This window comes from Polyodon spathula, chromosome 9, assembly GCF_017654505.1.
Source record: "Polyodon spathula isolate WHYD16114869_AA chromosome 9, ASM1765450v1, whole genome shotgun sequence".
In the NCBI taxonomy this organism is placed as follows: domain Eukaryota; kingdom Metazoa; phylum Chordata; class Actinopteri; order Acipenseriformes; family Polyodontidae; genus Polyodon; species Polyodon spathula.
This window is the reverse complement of record NC_054542.1, coordinates 50718594-50739908: the sequence shown is the minus strand read 5'-3', so window position 1 is coordinate 50739908 and position 21315 is coordinate 50718594. Positions and strand designations below refer to the sequence as shown.

Here is a 21315-nt window from a genome sequence, read left to right as displayed (position 1 = left end):
ACACTTGTACAGTTCCGTGTCACAATCATTTCTGAATCTGGGCTCTGTAGCTATGGGTTGCCCTGTTGCCTGCCATTCATGCGTTGCCTGTTTGAGTTGTGTGAGAATTCAATTAACGTGTCTCAACAAACACAACGTCTACCCTGAATTACAGGACCTGTCATCTTCCTTGTTAGACCCAGTTTAATACTAGAACTGGCCTGGTTATGCTCATACTCATACCTAAAACCACCATCGGCAGTCATTATGACGGTTACATTTTAAATAACATAAATATTGAAATGAAAGACAAACTATTGGATTCAACTCAAAAGCTTTACTCAAGCACATCATATCAAATATCTGCATAGCCGAAATACCATATTTAAATGAACAATTAAACATAAAAGGCTTTATTTTCTAACTTACCACATGTGAAGCACTACTTCAAAAAACTATAATAAAAGAAACATTTCAAAAGAAACTAGTGTGCAAACAGGTACGTGTACATACAAAACTGTAATAACGAAATCATGTTTTAATTTAAAACTAAAGTAACGTGTTTTCTCTTGCGCATGTCACTCGGTGCAGCACTGAATCCAGGTTGAGCGTTCTGATTGAAATGTTTCACTTGCAAAAAGAGTTACACATGAAGTGCATTGTAACTATGCGTAATAACATTGTAATTATGTGTAAGTACACATGCATTTACTAAGTAACTACTATGTAAGTACACAGTCATTAGAGACACTCAATGTAAAGTGTTACCAGAAATGAAATGTTGGGTGTTAGAGTTTTTTCTTTTGTCAGGCAGCATGTTATGATTAGATCACAGCAATGATCCTGGTGCAGTAAATGCAATTAGTTTATCACAGCCTCCTTTAACACCTTGACACATTGCTTGCTATTGCTATAGTGTTTATCTAATATAAGACAGGTAACTGAGGTCCTATGAGATTGCTTTAAAAAGCTACGGCCTGTCTTGCATTGGTGATTGTTGTGTATTGATAAATAGATGTTTTTTTTTTTTTTTCTCTTCAGAACATTGCTCTTCAACTAATCTCCAGAGTATTACCTAGTGTGTTGAGCACAGAGCAGTGTGTCGAATTCCAATACCATCTTTTGCTGTGATAACAGTCATGGCCAATTACATATAACACCACTACCAAGAGGAAAAGAGTCCCAGGCAAAGTCTCATTGTGGAGGCAATATTCTGCAGCTCAGCTGCTCTTTTGAGACAGGCTCTAACTTCCATGACAAATTCCAATTTTCCTCTTTCATAACTTTATTGCTTCAATGCTCTCCAGACAGAAAAAAAGCATGTAATTTTGAGCCAGGGTTAGTTTGGGAAATCAAAAAATAAAAGAAGCCAGCACTCACGAATGTTTATACGAGTAAACGCTTCTGATTATGACTAAGAAGATATTAAACCTGTCGTTTGCTCATGTGGTTTCCGACACAGTGGTAAGTGGTGTAAGAGTTAACATGAGTGTGGGAAGTAAAGAGGTAACTCTAAAGTCTCTGAGAACACTAATGATATAGGAATGAGCTACAAGTGCTACTTAATTGCCTTAAGCATTTTCTGAATTCGCTCGATTTTCTGCCTCAAAGCCTTTCTGTAAGCAAAAAAGAAACAAAAGCGAACACCTTTATCTGACACCAAAGCTGTTTTTGCTCAGTCTGTGTTCAGTTGTCTGTATGGGTTTCAATATCTTTAATAATTCATTTCCATAATATACACACAGGTGGGGCTTCAGACATGCATAATCAGGTACTTTTGATAATCGAGTCCTTCATTCACAAGTCAATGATATTCCATGTTGTTTGAGAAAAGCATGAAACAATTTCACTTGGAAGATGCTTTCAGGGGAAGTAGAGGGTGATCAAGTATCATTATTTGATAACAGCAAGCAGAATAATAAACCTCAGGGAGGGAAAATAAGATTCTTCCACTGTGCTCCAGTTATCATTAGAGCCTCGTAATATTGTCATGTAGTGGACATAAACGCATTCAGCAAATTGCAATGTACTGGCTTAGCAAGAAGGTAGAGATGGAACTCTTCCACATAAAACATCATTGTAGGAATCAACTGGAAACTGGAAAGGAAATCATCGTGCACGTTGACAATAGCGTGGAGGCAAGTTTTAGATGCCTTTGATATGCAATGTCTTTATTTATTTAAGTATGCATTGTTAATGTGGTAACCCCTGAGTGCAAACACACAGACCTGCTTCCATATGAACACTACAATATGAATGACTTGGACAAACACCGCAAGTTCAAGTTCAGAAGACTGTTGCCGGGTATTTTTTATTGTGCACAAAACATAAACCACGTGCAGATATAACAGATGTGTTGCATATGTTGTACTCTGTAACTATGCATAATAATGTTGTAATGATGTGGAAGTACACATGTGTTTACTAAGCAACTACTATGGAAATGCATTGTCATTAGAGATACTTAACATAAAGCGTGTAATGGTTTCTAGTAGAAAACAAATTGATCTAATGCAACCCGCAACCATTTTGCATGATTGGAAAGGTCTAAAACCTGAGTGAAAATAGCATCTTCACAGTCCCTTAACAGTGCAAGGAAACCCACATTGTAATATCAGCCATGCAGCCTTTGCCTCTGCTGTACCCCTCGTGACTACACTGATAATAAAAGTGTACGATGACAGCTGAGAAATAGGACTAGGGTGCTAATGAAAACAAGTCCAGGACAAAATCTGTGTAGGGATTGACAGAAGAATAAAGAGAGTGTTATACTGCCCAGTTTGTAGATGGCAATGTGTGAGATGAGACTAGCTCATTTCAGATGTGAAGAAAGGGGAAAGCACACCATGTTTCATTAATGGAGGGACCTGGTAAAGAGAAGTGTTCAACAGGGCCACACTTATTCTGTGTATATTTTCTCATCTACTTTGAGTTCAAACTCTTTGAGAGTTTGTCTCATTTTCAGTGCAGTATCTGATGCCAACACTGCAGAATGTCAGGGGGAGGCATGAACTCAGTACCTTGGACTTACCATCCCAGATCACAAACCAATAGCCTCTCACTCGGACAAGCAGTTACAGATCTGAGCAGTATTGCTTTATGAACTCTGTACCTTGGACTTACCAGCCCAGATCATAAACCAATAGCCTCTCGCTCGGACAAGCAGTTACAGACCTGAGCAGTATTGCTTTATGAACTCTGTACCTTGGACTTACCAGCCCAGATCATAAACCAATAGCCTCTCGCTCGGACAAGCAGTTACAGACCTGAGCAGTATTGCTTTTGAACTCAGTACCTTGGACTTACCAGCCCAGATCATAAACCAATAGCCTCTCGCTCGGACAAGCAGTTACAGACCTGAGCAGTGTTGCTTTTGAACTCAGTACCTTGGACTTACCAGCCCAGATCATAAACCAATAGCCTCTCACTCGGACAAGCAGTTACAGACCTGAGCAGTATTGCTTTAAGTTCACCTCTCTTACCTACAACTTCTCTTTCTCTGGGCTTCTTGGCTATTCAGGACTATTTTAGAACAGTTAAATGAAGTGATCTGGAGAAATACAAGCTCTTTCAGCTGATTTTTCAAATCTTACCATGCTGTGGTATGATAATGTATGTGCACTTCTCGTTATCTGTAGGGGGTCTGTTAAGGTTTTATTGCACACTTTTCTTTAGTAATTACAGAAGCTCAGCTGATTTTTCACCCTGAGTTACTATTTACAGAAAAAAACAATTCAGGCTGCACAGCTCTACAGGGCCTTCTTGACCCCCCCCCCCCCCCATCTGAGGGAACAGGAGCTAAACAGACTCAAGTTTGACTGAACAAACTGTGAGCTGACATGACTACCTTGTAAGCAGCTTCTGAACTATAACAGTGTCATAAACACCATGTACATAAAACAAGGGTTATACACAGCCAACTATGACACAGAAAACTTCCAGCAAAGAGCCCCGTGTGAAACCAAATAAATAAATATGTTTACAAGGGTTATACACAGTCAACTACGACACAGAAAACTTCCAGCAAAGAGCCCTGTGTGAAACCAAATAAGTAAATATGTTTTCACTACAAGCCTTCCTTGTCTGTATGTTTTGTCATAGTCATGAATTATTTTTTTCAACGAAGTATATTTCATTTCACATTTCAATTACGTTAACTTCAAAGCTTACTGAAAGTCAGAGTTATGCTATAAATGTATTTTTTTTATTTTTGTATTGTTACAGGAATACCAAATAGACATCTTTTTTGCTCAGACGTGGATTGATAGCCGTCTTAAATTCAACAGCACAATGAAAATATTGACACTGAACAGCAATATGGTCGGGCTCATTTGGATACCAGACACCATCTTCAGAAATTCAAAAACAGCAGAGGCCCACTGGATTACAACACCCAATCAGCTCCTCAGAATATGGAACGATGGCAAAATCTTATATACATTGAGGTAAATCCATCTCTCACTTGCAGTTATGTTTCGCAGTTATTTTCAAACTAGTTTACCATATGTATATATCCTGCTACACTTCTAACATACTTTGGACCACACTGAAATTAGAACAGGGTTCAGTGTATAAGTCAAGCAAAATATAATTACTCTTTTCAGTAACACTTTACATTAAGTGTCTCTAATTACTGTGTATATACATGGTACTTAGTAAATACATGTGTACTTACACATAATTAGAAAGTTATTATACATAGTTACAATGTACTTAATGTGTACTTTTTTTGCATGCTATAACAACTCATCCCATCTCTAACCCTAACCGTAACCCAAACCCTTTTCTGATACAATTCTTTACATACATATATTATGCAAAAAGATGTATACGTTAAGTACATTGTAACTGCATAATAACATTGTAATGATGTGTACAGTGGCTTGCGAAAGTATTGACCCCCCCCTTGGCATTTTTCCTATTTTGTTGCCTTACAACCTGGAATTAAAATGGATTTTTATTTGGATTTCATGTAATGGACATACACAAAATAGTCCAAATTGGTGAAGTGAAATGAAAAAAATAACTTGTTTAAAAAAATTCTAAAAAATAAATAACGGAAAAGTGGTGCGTGCATATGAATTCACCCCCTTTGCTATTAAGCCTCTAAATAAGATCTGGTGCAACCAATTACCTTCAGAAGTCACATAATTAGTTAAATAAAGTCCACCTGTGTGCAATCTAAGTGTCACATGATCTGTCACATGATCTCAGTATATATACACCTGTTCTGAAAGGCCCAAGAGTCTGCAACACCACTAAGCAAGGGGCATCACCAAGCAAGCGGCACCATGAAGATCAAGGAGCTCTCCAAACAGGTCAGGAACAAAGTTGTGGAGAAGTACAGATCAGGGTTGGGTTATAAAAAAATATCCAAAACTTTGAATATCCCACGGAGCACCATTAAAGCCATTATTAAAAAAATGGAAAGAATATGGCACCACAACAAACCTGGCAAGAGAGGGCCGCCCACCAAAACTCACGGACCAGGCAAGGAGGGCATTAATCAGAGAGGCAACAAAGAGACCAAAGATAACCCTGAAGGAGCTGCAAAGCTCCACAGCTGAAATTGGAGTATCTGTCCATAGGACCACTTTAAGCCGTACACTCCACAGAGCTGGGCTTTACGGAAGAGTGGCCAGAAAAAAGCCATTGCTTAAAGAAAAAAATAAGCAAACACATTTGGTGTTCGCCAAAAGGCATGTGGGAGACTCCCCAAACATATGGAAGAAGGTACTCTGGTCAGATGAGACTAAAATTGAGCTTTTTGGCCATCAAGGAAAACACTATGTCTGGCGCAAACCCAACACCTCTCATTACCCCGAGAACACCATCCCCACAGTGAAGCATGGTGGTGGCAGCATCATGCTGTGGGGATGTTTTGCATCGGCAGGGACTGGGAAACTGGTCAGAATTGAAGGAATGATGGATGGCGCTAAATACAGGGAAATTCTTGAGGGAAACCTGTTTCAGTCTTCCAGAGATTTGAGACTGGGACGGAGGTTCACCTTCCAGCAGGACAATGACCCTAAGCATACTGCTAAAGTAACACTCGAGTGGTTTAAGGGGAAACATTTAAATGTCTTGGAATGGCCTAGTCAAAGCCCAGACCTCAATCCAATTGAGAATCTGTGGTATGACTTAAAGATTGCTGTACACCAGCGGAACCCATCCAACTTGAAGGAGCTGGAGCAGTTTTGCCTTGAAGAATGGGCAAAAATCCCAGTGGCTAGATGTGCCAAGCTTATAGATACATACCCCAAGAGACTTGCAGCTGTAATTGCTGCACAAGGTGGCTCTACAAAGTATTGACTTTGGGGGGGGTGAATACTTATGCACGCTCAAGTTTTCTGTTTTTTTGTCTTATTTCTTGTTTGTTTCACAATAAAAAATATTTTGCATCTTCAAAGTGGTAGGCATGTTGTGTAAATCAAATGATACAAACCCCCAAAAAATCCATTTTAATTCCAGGTTGTAAGGCAACAAAATGGGAAAAATGTCAAGGGGGGTCCATACTTTTGCAAGCCACTGTAAGTGCACATGTATTTACTATGTAACTTCTATGTAATTGCACAGTAATTAGAGATACTCAATGTAAAATGTTACCCTGTTTTCTTACATTACTTAGTACTTCTAACAAAAGTGTATGACCAGATAAATAGCTTTGTTAAATGTAGTGAATATGGGCTGCATAACGTACGTGTAAACTGTTGAAAACAGTGTGCCTGGTGCAGCAGCCGCAGATGCATGCTAGAATAATGCTTGAGTTATTGCTGTTCTTCTGCCAGTGAAGCGGCTGCTCCTCAGTGCTAGAGGGCAATTGCTGATTTCCCTGGATGTTACACCCATTGGGTGACCAGAATGCATCAAATTGAACAAATGAACGTACACAACAGAGACTCTTCTGCTTCCGCAACTGAAATGGTGACACTGCATTCAGAATCATTTATTTCTTTATTTCTTCAAGCCATACAGTAAATGGCCCATTCAGAATGTCTACATGTTTTCTTCCTCTCCACCTGAGCTCAGTAATCCTCTTTTTACATCACCAGTCTGCCAGTTCTTTCCCGATCACTTTCACCTTTCAAAGAAATTGACAGTCAGCATAGATGGAAATGTGATTCTGTGAAGTGAGCAGATTGGATTTACTGTCTGCTATTCATCACAATCTTTACCTGTTTTAATGTTGAAAATGTCATCCTTCGTGTGAAATGTTTCCTCTTTTTTTGTGATTGTGCCAAATTGGTAATAACCCCATTTAGAAAGCAGTCTTAATTTACTCTGAAGTCCACAATGACATCTACTTTTGTTACTCCTGTTTTAAAGGCTTACCATCAACGCAGAATGCCAGCTGCAGCTGCATAACTTTCCAATGGATGAACACTCCTGCCCACTAATATTCTCCAGCTGTAAGTACTGCCTGAGCGCACACGCACTACAACACTGATGCAAAAAGTCATTCCACTTCGGTTTTCTTATTTTTTTTTTGGCAGCAGTTTTTTTTTAATAGTATCAGTATCCGAGATGAGAACTCTCCCCTGATTGGCGGTTTTCTGCTTTTACTCAGTCCCCGGCGCTGCTGATGTGATCAGTGCAGGTCCAGCGGGAGAAAAATGTTCCTGATGCTGTGGGGGTTTTTTTAATCTTTTTTTTTTTTTTTTCAAAAGCTATTAACACGTTTGTGACAGTTGGGGAGGTTTGCATTTACTTTATTTTTTATATAAAACAAAAACCTAGAAAAAAAAACCTGAAAAAATAAGGCACAGTTTTATGAAGGCGGTTGTTTTTACATTACGAACCCCATTGGTGCTTGCAGATGGCTGTCTTGACAAGTTGTTATTTCATTGGTCCACAAACCAGTACTGTGAATTACATAGTTATGGTGCAGTTCTACAGTTCACATTGCAGAAATGGTGAAAATAATGGAACGGAAGGAAGGTGCTAGAGCAAGCGATGGGGGGGGGGTGGGGGGGGGTTGCTTGCGGACATTGCTGATAAAGCCTGTAGACCCCCACTCTGCTGGAATAATCCATACATTAGACATGTGTAGCTCACCTTCAAACCGAGAGCACAGGTTCTGCCTTTATTAGAAATGCTTTCCTGTTAAATATATACTGACGCTGCGCTTGTGTCTTGTACAACAATAATAAAGTCTGCACTTTTTTATTACGTGAGTACCAGTTATGTGAACCCCTGATTATGGAGGCATTGGAAAGCCATATTCCCTGCAGAAAACATGCAGACATAACAAACACTGTTTGCAGTGACTACAGCCTGACATCTGCATTGTCTCTGTGACCTCATGTTGATGGTGATCCAGTGAATTATAAAATACACCCCATGAATGTTAAGGTTGTATTTTTTCTTTTTTTACACAGACCCTTAAATTTAAACATTTGTTTTATTAAACTTACATGACATAAACAATTAGTGTTTGATTTTATTAGCACTATATTTTCTTACTTTCTTTCCATGGTAACATAAAATGAATCAGAAAATGTCAACTTTGTGCTTAAAATAAATATTTTCAATATTAAATGCTTACTATTGCAAATAAGCCCCAACTGCTGGATGATTAGCTCAAGTTCAACAGCTCTTGTCTTGTGTGTGCCGACACGAAAGTATTCTGTGTGGCTTCTTTTGTAGGGTCAATGTTTATTATTATTATTATTATTATTATTATTATTATTATTATTATTATTATTATTATTATTATTATTATTAATAATAATAATAAAGCTAATAAACAGGAGGAAAAGGAAGGTGCCACAAAAATATAATTTAACAAGAACAATTGAAAGTGTACATACTTCTTTTTTGACCTTTAACAATTAAAAGGGAGAGACTTTCATTTGAGATCCAAAGGAACAAGAACATTAAAGAAAAGACAAGCGGTACAACATGTATTTTAGCCCATGTGCACAGATAAGAAAAAATAGATTTCACTTGAAACTAAATATATATTGTACCTCAATGTTATTATCAAGTTTCACAGACCCTATTTCACTGCCCTGACTTGTCAAAAAAAAAAAAAAAAAAAAGACATTTACCTAACTTTGCTTGGCAGGTGCTGTTTTCTTCACTCTCCAGTATTGCCGCTCTGTGTTTGTGAATCCAGCAGATAAAGTTGGTGCTGTTTTCTTCACTCTCCAGTATTAGTCGCTCTGTGTTTGTGAATCCAGCAGTTAAAGTTGGTGCTGTTTTCTTCACTCTCCAGTATTGCTGCTCTGTGTTTGTGAATCCAGCAGTTAAAGTTGGTGCTGTTTTCTTCACTCTCCAGTATTAGTCGCTCTGTGTTTGTGAATCCAGCAGTTAAAGTTGGTGCTGTTTTCTTCACTCTCCAGTATTGCTGCTCTGTGTTTGTGAATCCAGCAGTTAAAGTTGGTGCTGTTTTCTTCACTCTCCAGTATTGGCGCTCTGTGTTTGTGAATCCAGCAGTTAAAGTTGGTGCTGTTTTCTTCACTCTCCAGTATTGCCGCTCTGTGTTTGTGAATCCAGCAGTTAAAGTTGGTGCTGTTTTCTTCACTCTCCAGTATTGGCGCTCTGTGTTTGTGAATCCAGCAGTTAAAGTTGGTGCTGTTTTCTTCACTCTCCAGTATTGCCGCTCTGTGTTTGTGAATCCAGCAGTTAAAGTTGGTGCTGTTTTCTTCACTCTCCAGTATTGCCGCTCTGTGTTTGTGAATCCAGCAGTTAAAGTTGGTGCTGTTTTCTTCACTCTCCAGTATTGGCGCTCTGTGTTTGTGAATCCAGCAGTTAAAGTTGGTGCTGTTTTCTTCACTCTCCAGTATTGCCGCTCTGTGTTTGTGAATCCAGCAGTTAAAGTTGGTGCTGTTTTCTTCACTCTCCAGTATTGCCGCTCTGTGTTTGTGAATCCAGCAGTTAAAGTTAACTTGTTATTTGGTATACATTCGAATTTCAGGTGTAATCTGAATCTTAACTCTGTATAGATTTCATAAATAGTAATAAAATAGTTTTCATGCAGTCAAAAAATATTAATAAACAACAAAGAAATGATGGGTTTTGTGTGGTGTATGACCACACCCACTCAAAAATTTTCCTGGCTGGAATAAAACCAGAAGTTACGTATGAAAAGGTAAACACGCATTGTGACTGCCGCTGAAAACATCGAAGATGAAGTCCAAGACCCAATTCACTTTAGCAAACAGTGGACACAACCCTACATTTTTCAACCACCAGCGAGGCAGCGGGATCCCACTGATCAACACAGGCAGTGACTAAATGGGAATCGGCAAGAAATAGGGTTGTGGACGCTGGAAAACATGTGGCAGATCGACAACTCTGCATGGTGAGTGTAATTAACAAAATTGTAATGTGTTTGATTACCAGTAATATACACTTCAGTATCTGTACTCTGTAATTAGTTTTTTATTAGTTTAGCAATTGTCTGTTATGGCCTCTAATACCCATTTTTGTCATATTTTGTGATCACAGGCCACAGACTATCACAGAACAGCAGACCACTGACAGTGACACTGAAGTATTTTCAAAGACCATAAATTACAAACATTACAGTCATGTACAGTAGACATTAGGATTGATAAGATAGCAGATAAAGCAGATAAGACAACTTCAACAGTGAATATGGAAAAATAAGCGTTACACATTTTCTGATGCAGTAGAGTTCGGATAGCTGTTGTAATCCAGAAATACAGGTTTATATTCCAATATGGTAATGCCATAACTACCATTTACATATTTTGTATTCTGATGATGCACACGCAATAATTAAAGTCTCGCTATAATTTTAAAAGCGAGTGGCAATATTATGACTGTAAGTTTCTGTCAAGAACAGTGATTTATCTGAAATACTGTAACTTACTCGTTAGGTAATCAAGGAAATTAAGAAACAGACAGCCCACACAGTGCACAAAACAATTTCCTCTGAGTGGACATTCTATAGCAGTTGTTTTTGCCCCATCTGTTTTGTTTTAGGTGACAAGAATTTTTCAGCAGCAAGATAATTGCTGGATGAATCAGATTTTCTGATAACCATGGTCTCAAAAATTGCATCATAACTTCTTCGTAATCTCTGTGATACTTGACCCCATTTCAATCCACACTGTACTTAATACGTACTTTCGGAACAGCCTTAACTTGACAGGACGAGTTGCATTTTTCAAATCTTATATTTGGGCGCCCTCCCGATAATCACTGTCGAGAAAGTGCTCTCCACAAACGACACCGTTATTCTGGTGAATGGATTTCACAGTGAAGTCCCCTCTTTTGACTTGTACAAACCAGACCCAGGAGTGAAATACAGCCTCTTTTCTCCTGGAAAGGCCTGCACCCGATGCCCTGACAGGCTGAAATTTGTGCAACCCCTGCACCTGCGCGTATTCACCATATTATTATCACTATTATTATTATTTCTATCTCACAAATGCTAGTATTCTTAATAAACGCTGCTGCATCCATTTTAGTGATTAAAAGAACCTGCAAGATACACTTTAAATTGGGTTCCTGAGCAAAAACTCCAACACAGCAGTGGATCCCAGATTCTTGCCACTTCTCAGCTTTTTGTATTTCTCTCTACTTTCATCTCTGCAGCATTCATCATTTCCACAGTTTTATATACCGCTTGCATTCCACCAGGAACAAGTGCAAAGACACAGGCACATTTTCAAAGATATGCAACTGAAACGTGACTCAACACCTAGATGAATGTGAACAATGACCTTAGAAATATTACAATCCTGTTAATGGATGAGCATTGCTACTCATCAGTGACCCTAGGCTCTGGGCTCTAGGCTCCTTTCCTTGTAATTTAGACATGTACTTCATTATATAGAGGATTGCTGTAATGGAACTGCATGCAGCAGACAAACACACTAACAGATCTGAAAAGGGCTGGGAAGGATTTCGGAGGAGAGCTTTTTCTTTTCAAGAGAAAAAGCAGCGGCAAGCACAGCCAAATGCTTTTTACTATTGTAAGTGTGTCTGTCAGACTATAATTTCCATCACAGTTCCCAGTTCTTTAACATATCAGTGCCATCAACATGCCAGCAAGCTTTACTAATTCTTTCTGTACAAATTAGACAATTTGTCAGCACAATCCAATCCCTCAGCTCAATCCCATGATACCCGCAGCTTGCGTCGTTAGAAGAACAATGGCCCTGCTTGCAGGTGAGGATTGTAGCTGTGTCTAATGCAATGGGACCACGGGGATATCAGATAATATACAGCTCATCTGACATCACGCCCTAGTTTCTTTACCAGCCTTACTGTGTTTAGAACAAAATCAGATTCCGGTATCTACATCATCTTCTGTGACCTCATGTCACCTTTTTATGATACAGTAAGCTGTGTAAAACAAAAGGGTTGGGTTGGGTTTGGGGTGTTACATATTTATTTATTGGTAATACTTTACATGAAGTGTCACTAATTGCTATGTATTTACATAGCCGTTACTTAGTAAATGCATGTGTACTTATACACATTTACAATCTTTTATGCATAGCTACAATGTACTTAATGTGTTTTTTTTTTGCCTGATCTAACCCTAACCATATCCCTAACCCACAATTGTGTACTTACATATATTGTGTAAAATAATTTACACGTTCAGTGCATTGTAAATATGCATAATAACATTGTAATTGTGTGTAAGTCACATGTATTTACTATGTAACTACGAAGCAAATACACATTAACGAGAGTCACTTAATGTAAAGTGTTATCTATTTATTGCGCTTGAGAGTGAGGTCTGTACCTGTATCAAGTCTAATCTGGATGGTATTTTCCAGCCCATTCCTTGGGCAGACAGAACAGGCTCATTTATAATTGGCTCGGAGACTTATCTGCAAACAGTGAAGATAACAGCTGTGGTTTAATGGTAGTGAAATCTATGTTTTTTTCTTGCGCTACCTACGATACACATTAGGCTCATTACATGTTTGTTTTGTTGTCACAGTGATGCTCTAATTCTACTTGTATACATGTAGGATGCATCTGAAGTATTTGATTAAACACATGAGGACTGCACAGACAGACCCTGAATTGAATTGAAAATAACCATGTCTTCTCAGTTGCTCTGCGTGAATTTAAAAGGTAGCTCTTAGAAGACACACAGCACGCCACTTGTAAGCAACAGTAAAATAGCAGCTTGTCTTGACTCTAAATGCAGAAATCTGTCACAAAGGGATCTCACTATTTGTTCCATATAATAAACACATCTAACAAACACAGTTCTGTTTCTGTCACTATTTCTATGCTGATAATTTAATTGAGAGGGACTAGAGAACATGTCAAAGATATCCACTCAGTAGTTTTTACAGCTGAGTGCCTTAACATTTAGAACAGGCACGATTCAAGAGCAGGAGGTGTATTGAACCCTGTAAGGTAACATTGAGTTGTTTGAATGAAAGTCCCTTTCAGCATTGTTCTGGGGCTTATTCAAGTTCAAGAGATCATGGTAATGTAATCATTTTCAACACACTGGTGTTCAGAAGTATTGACCCCATGAGATTTCAATCAACATTAGCTGTCTGAATTTACCTTTATTCATTATTAAATACTTTTAATGAACATTTTTAACATCAATCAGAAAAAAAGAACTACACTGAATGTAAAAAATCTATGAATTTTGTAACTATTCCAGTTTCTGAACTACCTTCCGTAGCACATGCAGGATCAGTACACCTGCTCAATATAATCACCTTCAACTCAATCCAGCAATGTTTGATTTGACTGAGAACTGGAGTCTGGGCTATGGACTACAAGTCTTGGTGTTTCAATTGCATTCAGCATGTGTTGCTTATGCTTCTATAAAACATTTCCAGTGGCTGAACATTGCACAGGATGTTCAGAATGATAAACACTTACAAGCTCCAGGCAGGAGGTAAATTACCTTCTAGCAAAAGCTGCTCTTTCCTTCATTTTCTAGAGACGTCTTTTCAGTCAGGACAATCTTGCATTAAATAACCACCTCTATCAGAAGCCAAGCAACAGCTGAAGAGAAAGAAAAAGAAGAATACAAACAGCTGGAGCTCAGCCTCGTCCTTCGAAGCATGATGGTGCCATCTGCTAAAGAACAAGGAATAAAAGAATAAATCTGTGCGCTGTGCTCAACCCGGTGAAAATATCAGGCAGAGGAGCATCGTCCAGCCGTATAGTATTTGTTATAACAGTCTGGAAGCATCTGCGCTTCGTTCCCCTCACTGTTGTGAAGGTGGATACACATTTTCAAATGAATCCAGCAGATCTTACATAAGTTATAAGAGCTACAAGCGTTCATGGAAATAAATCCATTACCCAAAAACCTACCACAGTCTGTGTGTGCTGGTAACTCACACATCTTCACTATACACAGGTCTGAGCAAACAGCATAAGGAGATTTGAGGATTAAAAACAAACTGTAAATAAACAGAGAGAGTTCTGGCTAACCTCACCCTGATGGACAGCTGTTAATATGTCCTCTGCACAGGATTTAGCACTCCTGAAATGCTGATTATAATCTCTGTTATGTGTCGCAGGTACTATTGAACAAATGAGAATTGTGTCAGAGAGTACATTACATTACAGCTCAGCCGATTCTACAGATGTGAAAGATAAAGAAACAGGTCTGAATCTGAGATGGTCATCCCTAAATTAAATCCAAAGCTGACCTTGCTGCTGTGGTATTTTATCTTTTCTTCATTACAGAAGCACCTCTGCCCTTAATGATAAGGGCAGAATCCAATCACCTAGTAAATAGCTCTCATGGAAGAGAAAATAAATTAAAAGCACTGTTATCAGCTGTCATGTATAGGGCATTACCTAGTTGTGTTTTGCAATGCTATTTTAATGTAAACCTGTGAAATAGGGCTGTGTAGCATATATTACATATAGATCTATATATATATATATATAATATATATACATATAGGATATATATATATATATATATATATATTATATACATACACCACACACATGTTATATCTATGTAGTACATATACATTGTGTGTGTGTGTGTGTGTGTGTGTGTATATATATATATATATATATATATATATATATATATATATATATATATATATATATATAATATATATATTATATATATATATAAATGGGAACTAACTCGTTAATCCGCAAAGGGGACCGCGTTTACCTGTTACTATACATTACATTAGCTGCAATACTAGATTTCAGGGATAATACTTGGAGTGTTCCAAGTATTTGGATCACACGGGGATCATTTATGATTGTGGCAATTTCAACAGGTAAGTGAGCAAAAATAGTAATAATCTGTAAATTCCTGGTCGTTCCACTAGACAGAAAAGCACTAATCCCTGGTCCTGTCAGGTATTCACTCTGAGCAGTAATCCCTGGTCCTGTCAGGTATTCACTCTGAGCAGTAATCCCTGGTCCTGTCAGGTATTCACTCTGAGCAGTAATCCCTGGTCCTGTCAGGTATTCACTCTGAGCAGTAATCCCTGGTCCTGTCAGGTATTCACTCTGAGCAGTAATCCCTGGTCCTGTCAGGTATTCACTCTGAGCAGTAATCCCTGGCCCTGTCAGGTACTCACTCTGAGCAGTAATCCCTGGTCCTGTCAGGTATATATTCTGAATAGTTAAGAATTGCTGTGACTTGTTTAATATCTTTTTGTTCTTGAAAATTAAATGATGGTTTTTGGAACCTCTGACATCCTATTCCCTGCTCCCCAGTGAACTGGCTGTATCTCCTAATGACTGCTATGATTGAAGCCTGTCACTCAGGCCTTGACCCTGCTCTAGTGAACTGGCTGTATCTCCTAATGACTGCTATGATTGAAGCCTGTCACTCAGGCCTTGACCCTGCTCCCCACTGAAGTATATGTTTTAAAATCAACACACAACAGCATGTGAAGTCTGTTGTACTGTGCAGAACTAGTTATTAATTTGTATGTTTTAAATGAGTACTAACCAAGGTTTTTGAAATCTAAATTCTTTTCTATTAACTTTATTAATATTTGTCCAGCCCCACCCCCTTTTATTGTATTGCGTATATTGTTTTCAATATGACACTATAGATAGACTACTGAATTCTGGGACTGTTGATGTGAGTCACATGATCTGATTGCAGCTAGAACATTGAAGTGTCATGTGTTAAATGCTTTTTCAGTTTTTATTTGCAAGCAATTTTTTTTTGTAGTGGTTTAAAAGTTTATATTCAATTTAATGTAAAGAAGATATGCAAAAGTATTTTACTAAAGCTTTAGTTATGTTTAATGTTTCACTAAATTGGATAATGCTTTCACTCACAACAGACAATAAAACTGTAATGAAGCTAAATTAAATCACAAAAGGCTTCATTTTAAATAAATTATTTTTATATAGCTCCTTTCATAGTGGACCACCATCAAAAAATTCTTTACAAGATGCAAGACTAGGGTGTGTGAACTATGCATCAGCTGTAGAGTCACTTCCAACAATGTCTCACTGAAAGACAGAGCACAAGGAGGGTAAGTGACTTGCTCAGGGTCACACAGTGAGGCAATGGCTGAGCTGGGATTTGAACCGGGGACCTGCTGGTTATAAGCTTGTTTCTTTAACCACTGGACCCCACAGCCTTGAAAATATGTATGTTCTGTTATGACTGCAATAACAGACACACGCATGAATTCTCAAGCTAAAACAAATGTTAAAAAAGCAAGAAACATAAAATAAATCATAAACTTTGACACTTACTTAAAATAATTCTCCAAAAAAAAAAGTAATATCTCTACCACTCTGTTAACAAACAGTGTATCAATCTGTACAAAGTTATTTTTGGTTTAACCTTGTTAGCAATTACTTTTTTTGTTGAATAAACCTAAGCTCAATAAATAAATACTGTAAACAAATCCATATGCTTTAACAATGTGTCAGGGGCATATTATCATGCATAATAATGTGATGTCTTTTTGAAAATGAATGGTGCCATTCAAGGACATATAAATCAATGCAACTATTTGACCAAATGCTAACTGAAGCAAAGTTAGGTGTTCTATAGACGTGCTTTAGTGTATTCAGCTGTGTAAATCAAGCTGCCCAGATAAATGACCCTATTACAGTAAAAAATAGCATTGCCAGAGGAAATATTGCAATGCAAATGATCTCATTGCCTCTTTATTTCATTCATCAGTCTCTTGTGCTTCGCTGAAATATACCAGAAGGTAAGGTTTTAATATCCTAGCACACGTATGAATATTCCTGAGCCTAGTCTTCCATGTCTATTCTGTAGCGTGGATCACAATGCAATGACAAGAAAGGGCCGCTGTTATTTTCTGCATGCGAGGCAGCATGTTTTGTAATGACCTGAGTTTACTGTACATATGCTTATAAATATCCTTCGATTATTGCACAATGCAACAATGAACGACAGGCTGTGCATACAGTAGAGTCCACCGCACATTGCAATAATGAATGACAGGCTGTGCATACAGTAGAGTCCACTGCACATTGCAATAATGAATGACAGGCTGTGCATACAGTAGAGTCCACTGCACATTGCAATAATGAATGACAGGCTGTGCGTACAGTAGAGTCCACTGCACATTGCAATAATGAATGACAGGCTGTGCATACAGTAGAGTCCACTGCACATTGCAATAATGAATGACAGGCTGTGCATACAGTAGAGTCCACTGCACATTGCAATAATGAATGACAGGCTGTGCATACAGTAGAGTCCACTGCACATTGCAATAATGAATGACAGGCTGTGCATACAGTAGAGTCCACCGCACATTGCAATAATGAATGACAGGCTGTGCGTACAGTAGAGTCCACTGCACATTGCAATAATGAATGACAGGCTGTGCATACAGTAGAGTCCACTGCACATTGCAATAATGTGCATACAGTGGACGCTTGTTACAAAGGTTACATTGGAAACAAATGAATTGACCTGAATATTAATGCTGGGGGTTTTACTTAGAAATCTGTGTTTCTCTTCAGCTTCTTGCCTGTCCTGCAAATGTCTATCATGCGGAGAGCAGATTGAAAACAAAACAGATAAACTAAACCAATAAGCATTTAATCCAGGAAAGGCTGGCATGGTCTGTATTAGCAATGGAGAATCAATACATAAAAACTACATTTTTATAAGACACAATTTTTGGAAATTATTCCAAGTACTGCAGACATGAGACAATACTAAACAGTACATCTTTGACATTGTAAACGTTTTAACCTACTTTTCATCATTTGAAATGTGGTGACAGGATCACTGACCCTGTGGCCTTTTCACTTACTTGCTGGATAATTTGTTCGAGCATGGCATTTGACGACAAGCCCCGACATGTGATGCATTCTCACTTTCATCAAACAGCTTTATCACAGAATGGATGCTTGCTTGAGGGCTACAATATATCATGGGCAGCAAGTGATGAGCTTGACCCATTTATTTGATGGGAAATAACGGCTCATATTTGATGAAGTGAAACAGAGGATATTATATTGGGACTTGGCATTGACTGAATGAGAGCAGGTAGAGAAGCGACAGGAAACAGTATGCATGTAAAGGGCATTGTTTTATCCAGAAGTGGGTTACACTCTAGAGAACAGCTGGCACAAGCACCTACAGGTATTTGCCACATGTCTTCCAGGACTAATTTGGATTGGCTAAAGAAATCCAACAGTTAATATTTTATGATTACCAGGAGGAACTGATAAAGACAGATAGACACAGATAGACAGTTCCCATTTTTTCTCTTTTTAATTCTAGTTCTCCCGTGTAAGGTAGGTTTTGACAGAATGTATCTTTCTTTAGCAGCAGAACTGACCGCCCCATTAGATAGAAACACGCTTGTCAATCACACTTTTAAATAAACATGTCTTCTACAGAAACTAGAGGTCAGAACAGGGGCAGGCACCAGGGGGATAGTCTAGTTCCTACACAACTATGCTTCCATCTAGTTTAATTTCTGATTTACTGTGAAATCAAGACTCAAGGTGGTCTTTTTACTCATAGAAAATAATATAATAAACATTTCTGTATGCCTGAATCATTTATTTTTAAAAACTGATTAAAAACTGTAATTGTGTTATTGTTGCCGCTGTGGTGTATTGCTTTGGTATATTTAATGCAATAGAACTATAATTAGCTTTGTTATGAAAGCGAATGTAGCTTAGTGTTACACAGGAAAGGCATGGTTTCATGACAGTAAGCTAATAAAGAATTGCTAATCATATTAAAAAGGAATGACTGATACTCTTGGTACCACACATAGGATTCCAGTAATGATTCAGCAATGTGACTTGAAGTGGATAAGGTTAGGGTTAGGGTTAGAGTAAGGGTTAGGGTTAGGCTACTTACACATAATTACAATGTTATTATGCACTGCTACAATGTACTTAACATGTGCATCTTTTTGCATGATATATATAAATACACAATTGTATCAGAAAAGGGTAAGGTTTAGGTCTAGAATTAGGTTTGAGTTAGGATTAGGGCTATATCATGCAAAAAATGTGTTTATATTAAGTACATTGTAACTATGCGTAATAACATTGTAATTGTGTAAGTACACATATATTTATGAAGTAACTTCTATGTAAATATACAGCAACTTTTAATGCATATTTAAGCTATTCAGGTCTGAACAGAACATAATATTTTTTCCAAAATCAAACTGAACCATGTTTAAATGAAACCAATTCATCTACCCATTACAGTATGTGCTTAAAGTTAGCTTTTAGCAAGAACACAGTGGGGGTGCATTATAATTATTACAGTAGGGAGCTTGTTCATCTATCATCTGTGTGGCAATTTTCTGCACTGCTATTGGTAAACTGCTTATTTTTTAGAGATAGTCTTTAAAAACAAAAAGCCATGTCTGCTCATGTTTGTAGTGTGTTACTAGAATGTATTTAGTTTGTTTCAATGCATTATGAAAGCAACATGATTTTAGAAAACAATGCCAAAGGGAAAACAAGGGAGCCGAGTGCTTCAAATGAACCAAAGTGAATCGAACTGAGACCCCTGAACAGCACAGTTCAACGTGATCCCAAATCATCTGTGAGCAAGGCAGCTATGTCTGAAAAGTGCAAAGATACATTGGTTTCTTCTTTGGTATGCATCAGATTTTTTTTTCTGTGGCAGTAATTCTACAAAGCTGCTGCTGCCACACTCTCCTGCGTCGTTCAGTAAGATTGTAACCTTTTTAACTGCGTAATGATTCACTATCTGACTGTTCTAATGATACACGCCACACATATCCATTGTTACAAAACGTTTGATCAGAGATGCATTTCATAGGTCACGCACTATTGAAAAGATCAGTACCCATGTTAGCTCTGCTGAGTGCTCTGTGCATGCATTGCTCTATTAGGCATCCTCTAATAATTCACTGTGAGGGGGCATTTCAGAAAACACACAAAATGATAAAGACACTCTTTCTAGCGAGCTGGTGTGCTTGCACCCATGCTAGTCTTCCAGCACCATAGGGAGCAATTTAGCACATCTAATCCTCTCCAGCTCAACTGCTATCAGACCAACTCTTTAGAACACCGAGGAATTACCTCAGACTGGATCAAGTGCATTGCTTATCCAAATAATGAGAAAGACTGAATGGCCAGTGTTTCAGTTTTAATCTCAAACAATTAATTATCTAGTTATCTATTATTATTATTATTATTATTTATTATTATTATTATTATTATTTCGTCCACAACTTTGAACACTTAAATGTAACATTTGTAAAATACCAGTAGACGCTATCACAGTAACACACATTTTGGTTTAAAAAGTTAGTTATTCTAATTATTTGACTAAAACACACCCAAACTAAACTGATTTTGTGTGTGTTTGTGTGTGTGTGGGAGAGTGTGTATGTGTGAGTGTGTGTGTGTGTGTGTGTGTGTGTGTGTGTGTGTGTGTGTGTGTGAGAGAGAGAGAGTGTGCCTGTCCATATCTGCCTGAGCTGCTGGCTTCAGGTATATAATCTGGGGGAAGATCACATGCCTCCTCAAGGCATGAGCCAACATCCCATATCTTTCCATCTGGCGGCAAAAGCGCTGTATGATTATAGGGCCTGCCATAGAAAAACCTTGCTGAAATTCCTTGCAAAACATATTGTGCATTATAGTCATGCAAGTGCATCAATTGTATTAGACTCAAAATGAAAAAAATGCTGTTTAAAAGGTTATTTCTTAGTTTCCTCTACTAGAGTTAGTGCATGGGCCCATTGGTCTTTTATGTGTGGTGTATCCCTGGAGAGACATAACATTAAAATAGATGTGAACAAAATAATTAAGCGTGTTTTTTTTTTTTTTTAATTGGATTTCACATGACTCTGTCTACTGACTGCCTACAAATAGTATGTGACAGTAATTGCACTTTAATCATGTGAAAAAAATATATCAGACTTA

The 21315-nt window shown here is 38.0% G+C and overlaps 1 protein-coding gene across 1 annotated transcript in view; it reads left to right on the top strand.

Annotated features, from left to right (window-relative positions):
- LOC121321016 (gamma-aminobutyric acid receptor subunit gamma-3-like) overlaps positions 1–21315 on the top strand; it is a 175980-nt gene that overhangs the window by 125694 nt on the left and 28971 nt on the right. Inside the window, exons 4-5 of the mRNA XM_041259911.1 lie at positions 4204–4424; positions 7306–7388. Of these exons, the coding sequence (XP_041115845.1) occupies positions 4204–4424; positions 7306–7388 (304 nt within the window). The remainder of the gene's footprint in view (positions 1–4203; positions 4425–7305; positions 7389–21315) is intronic.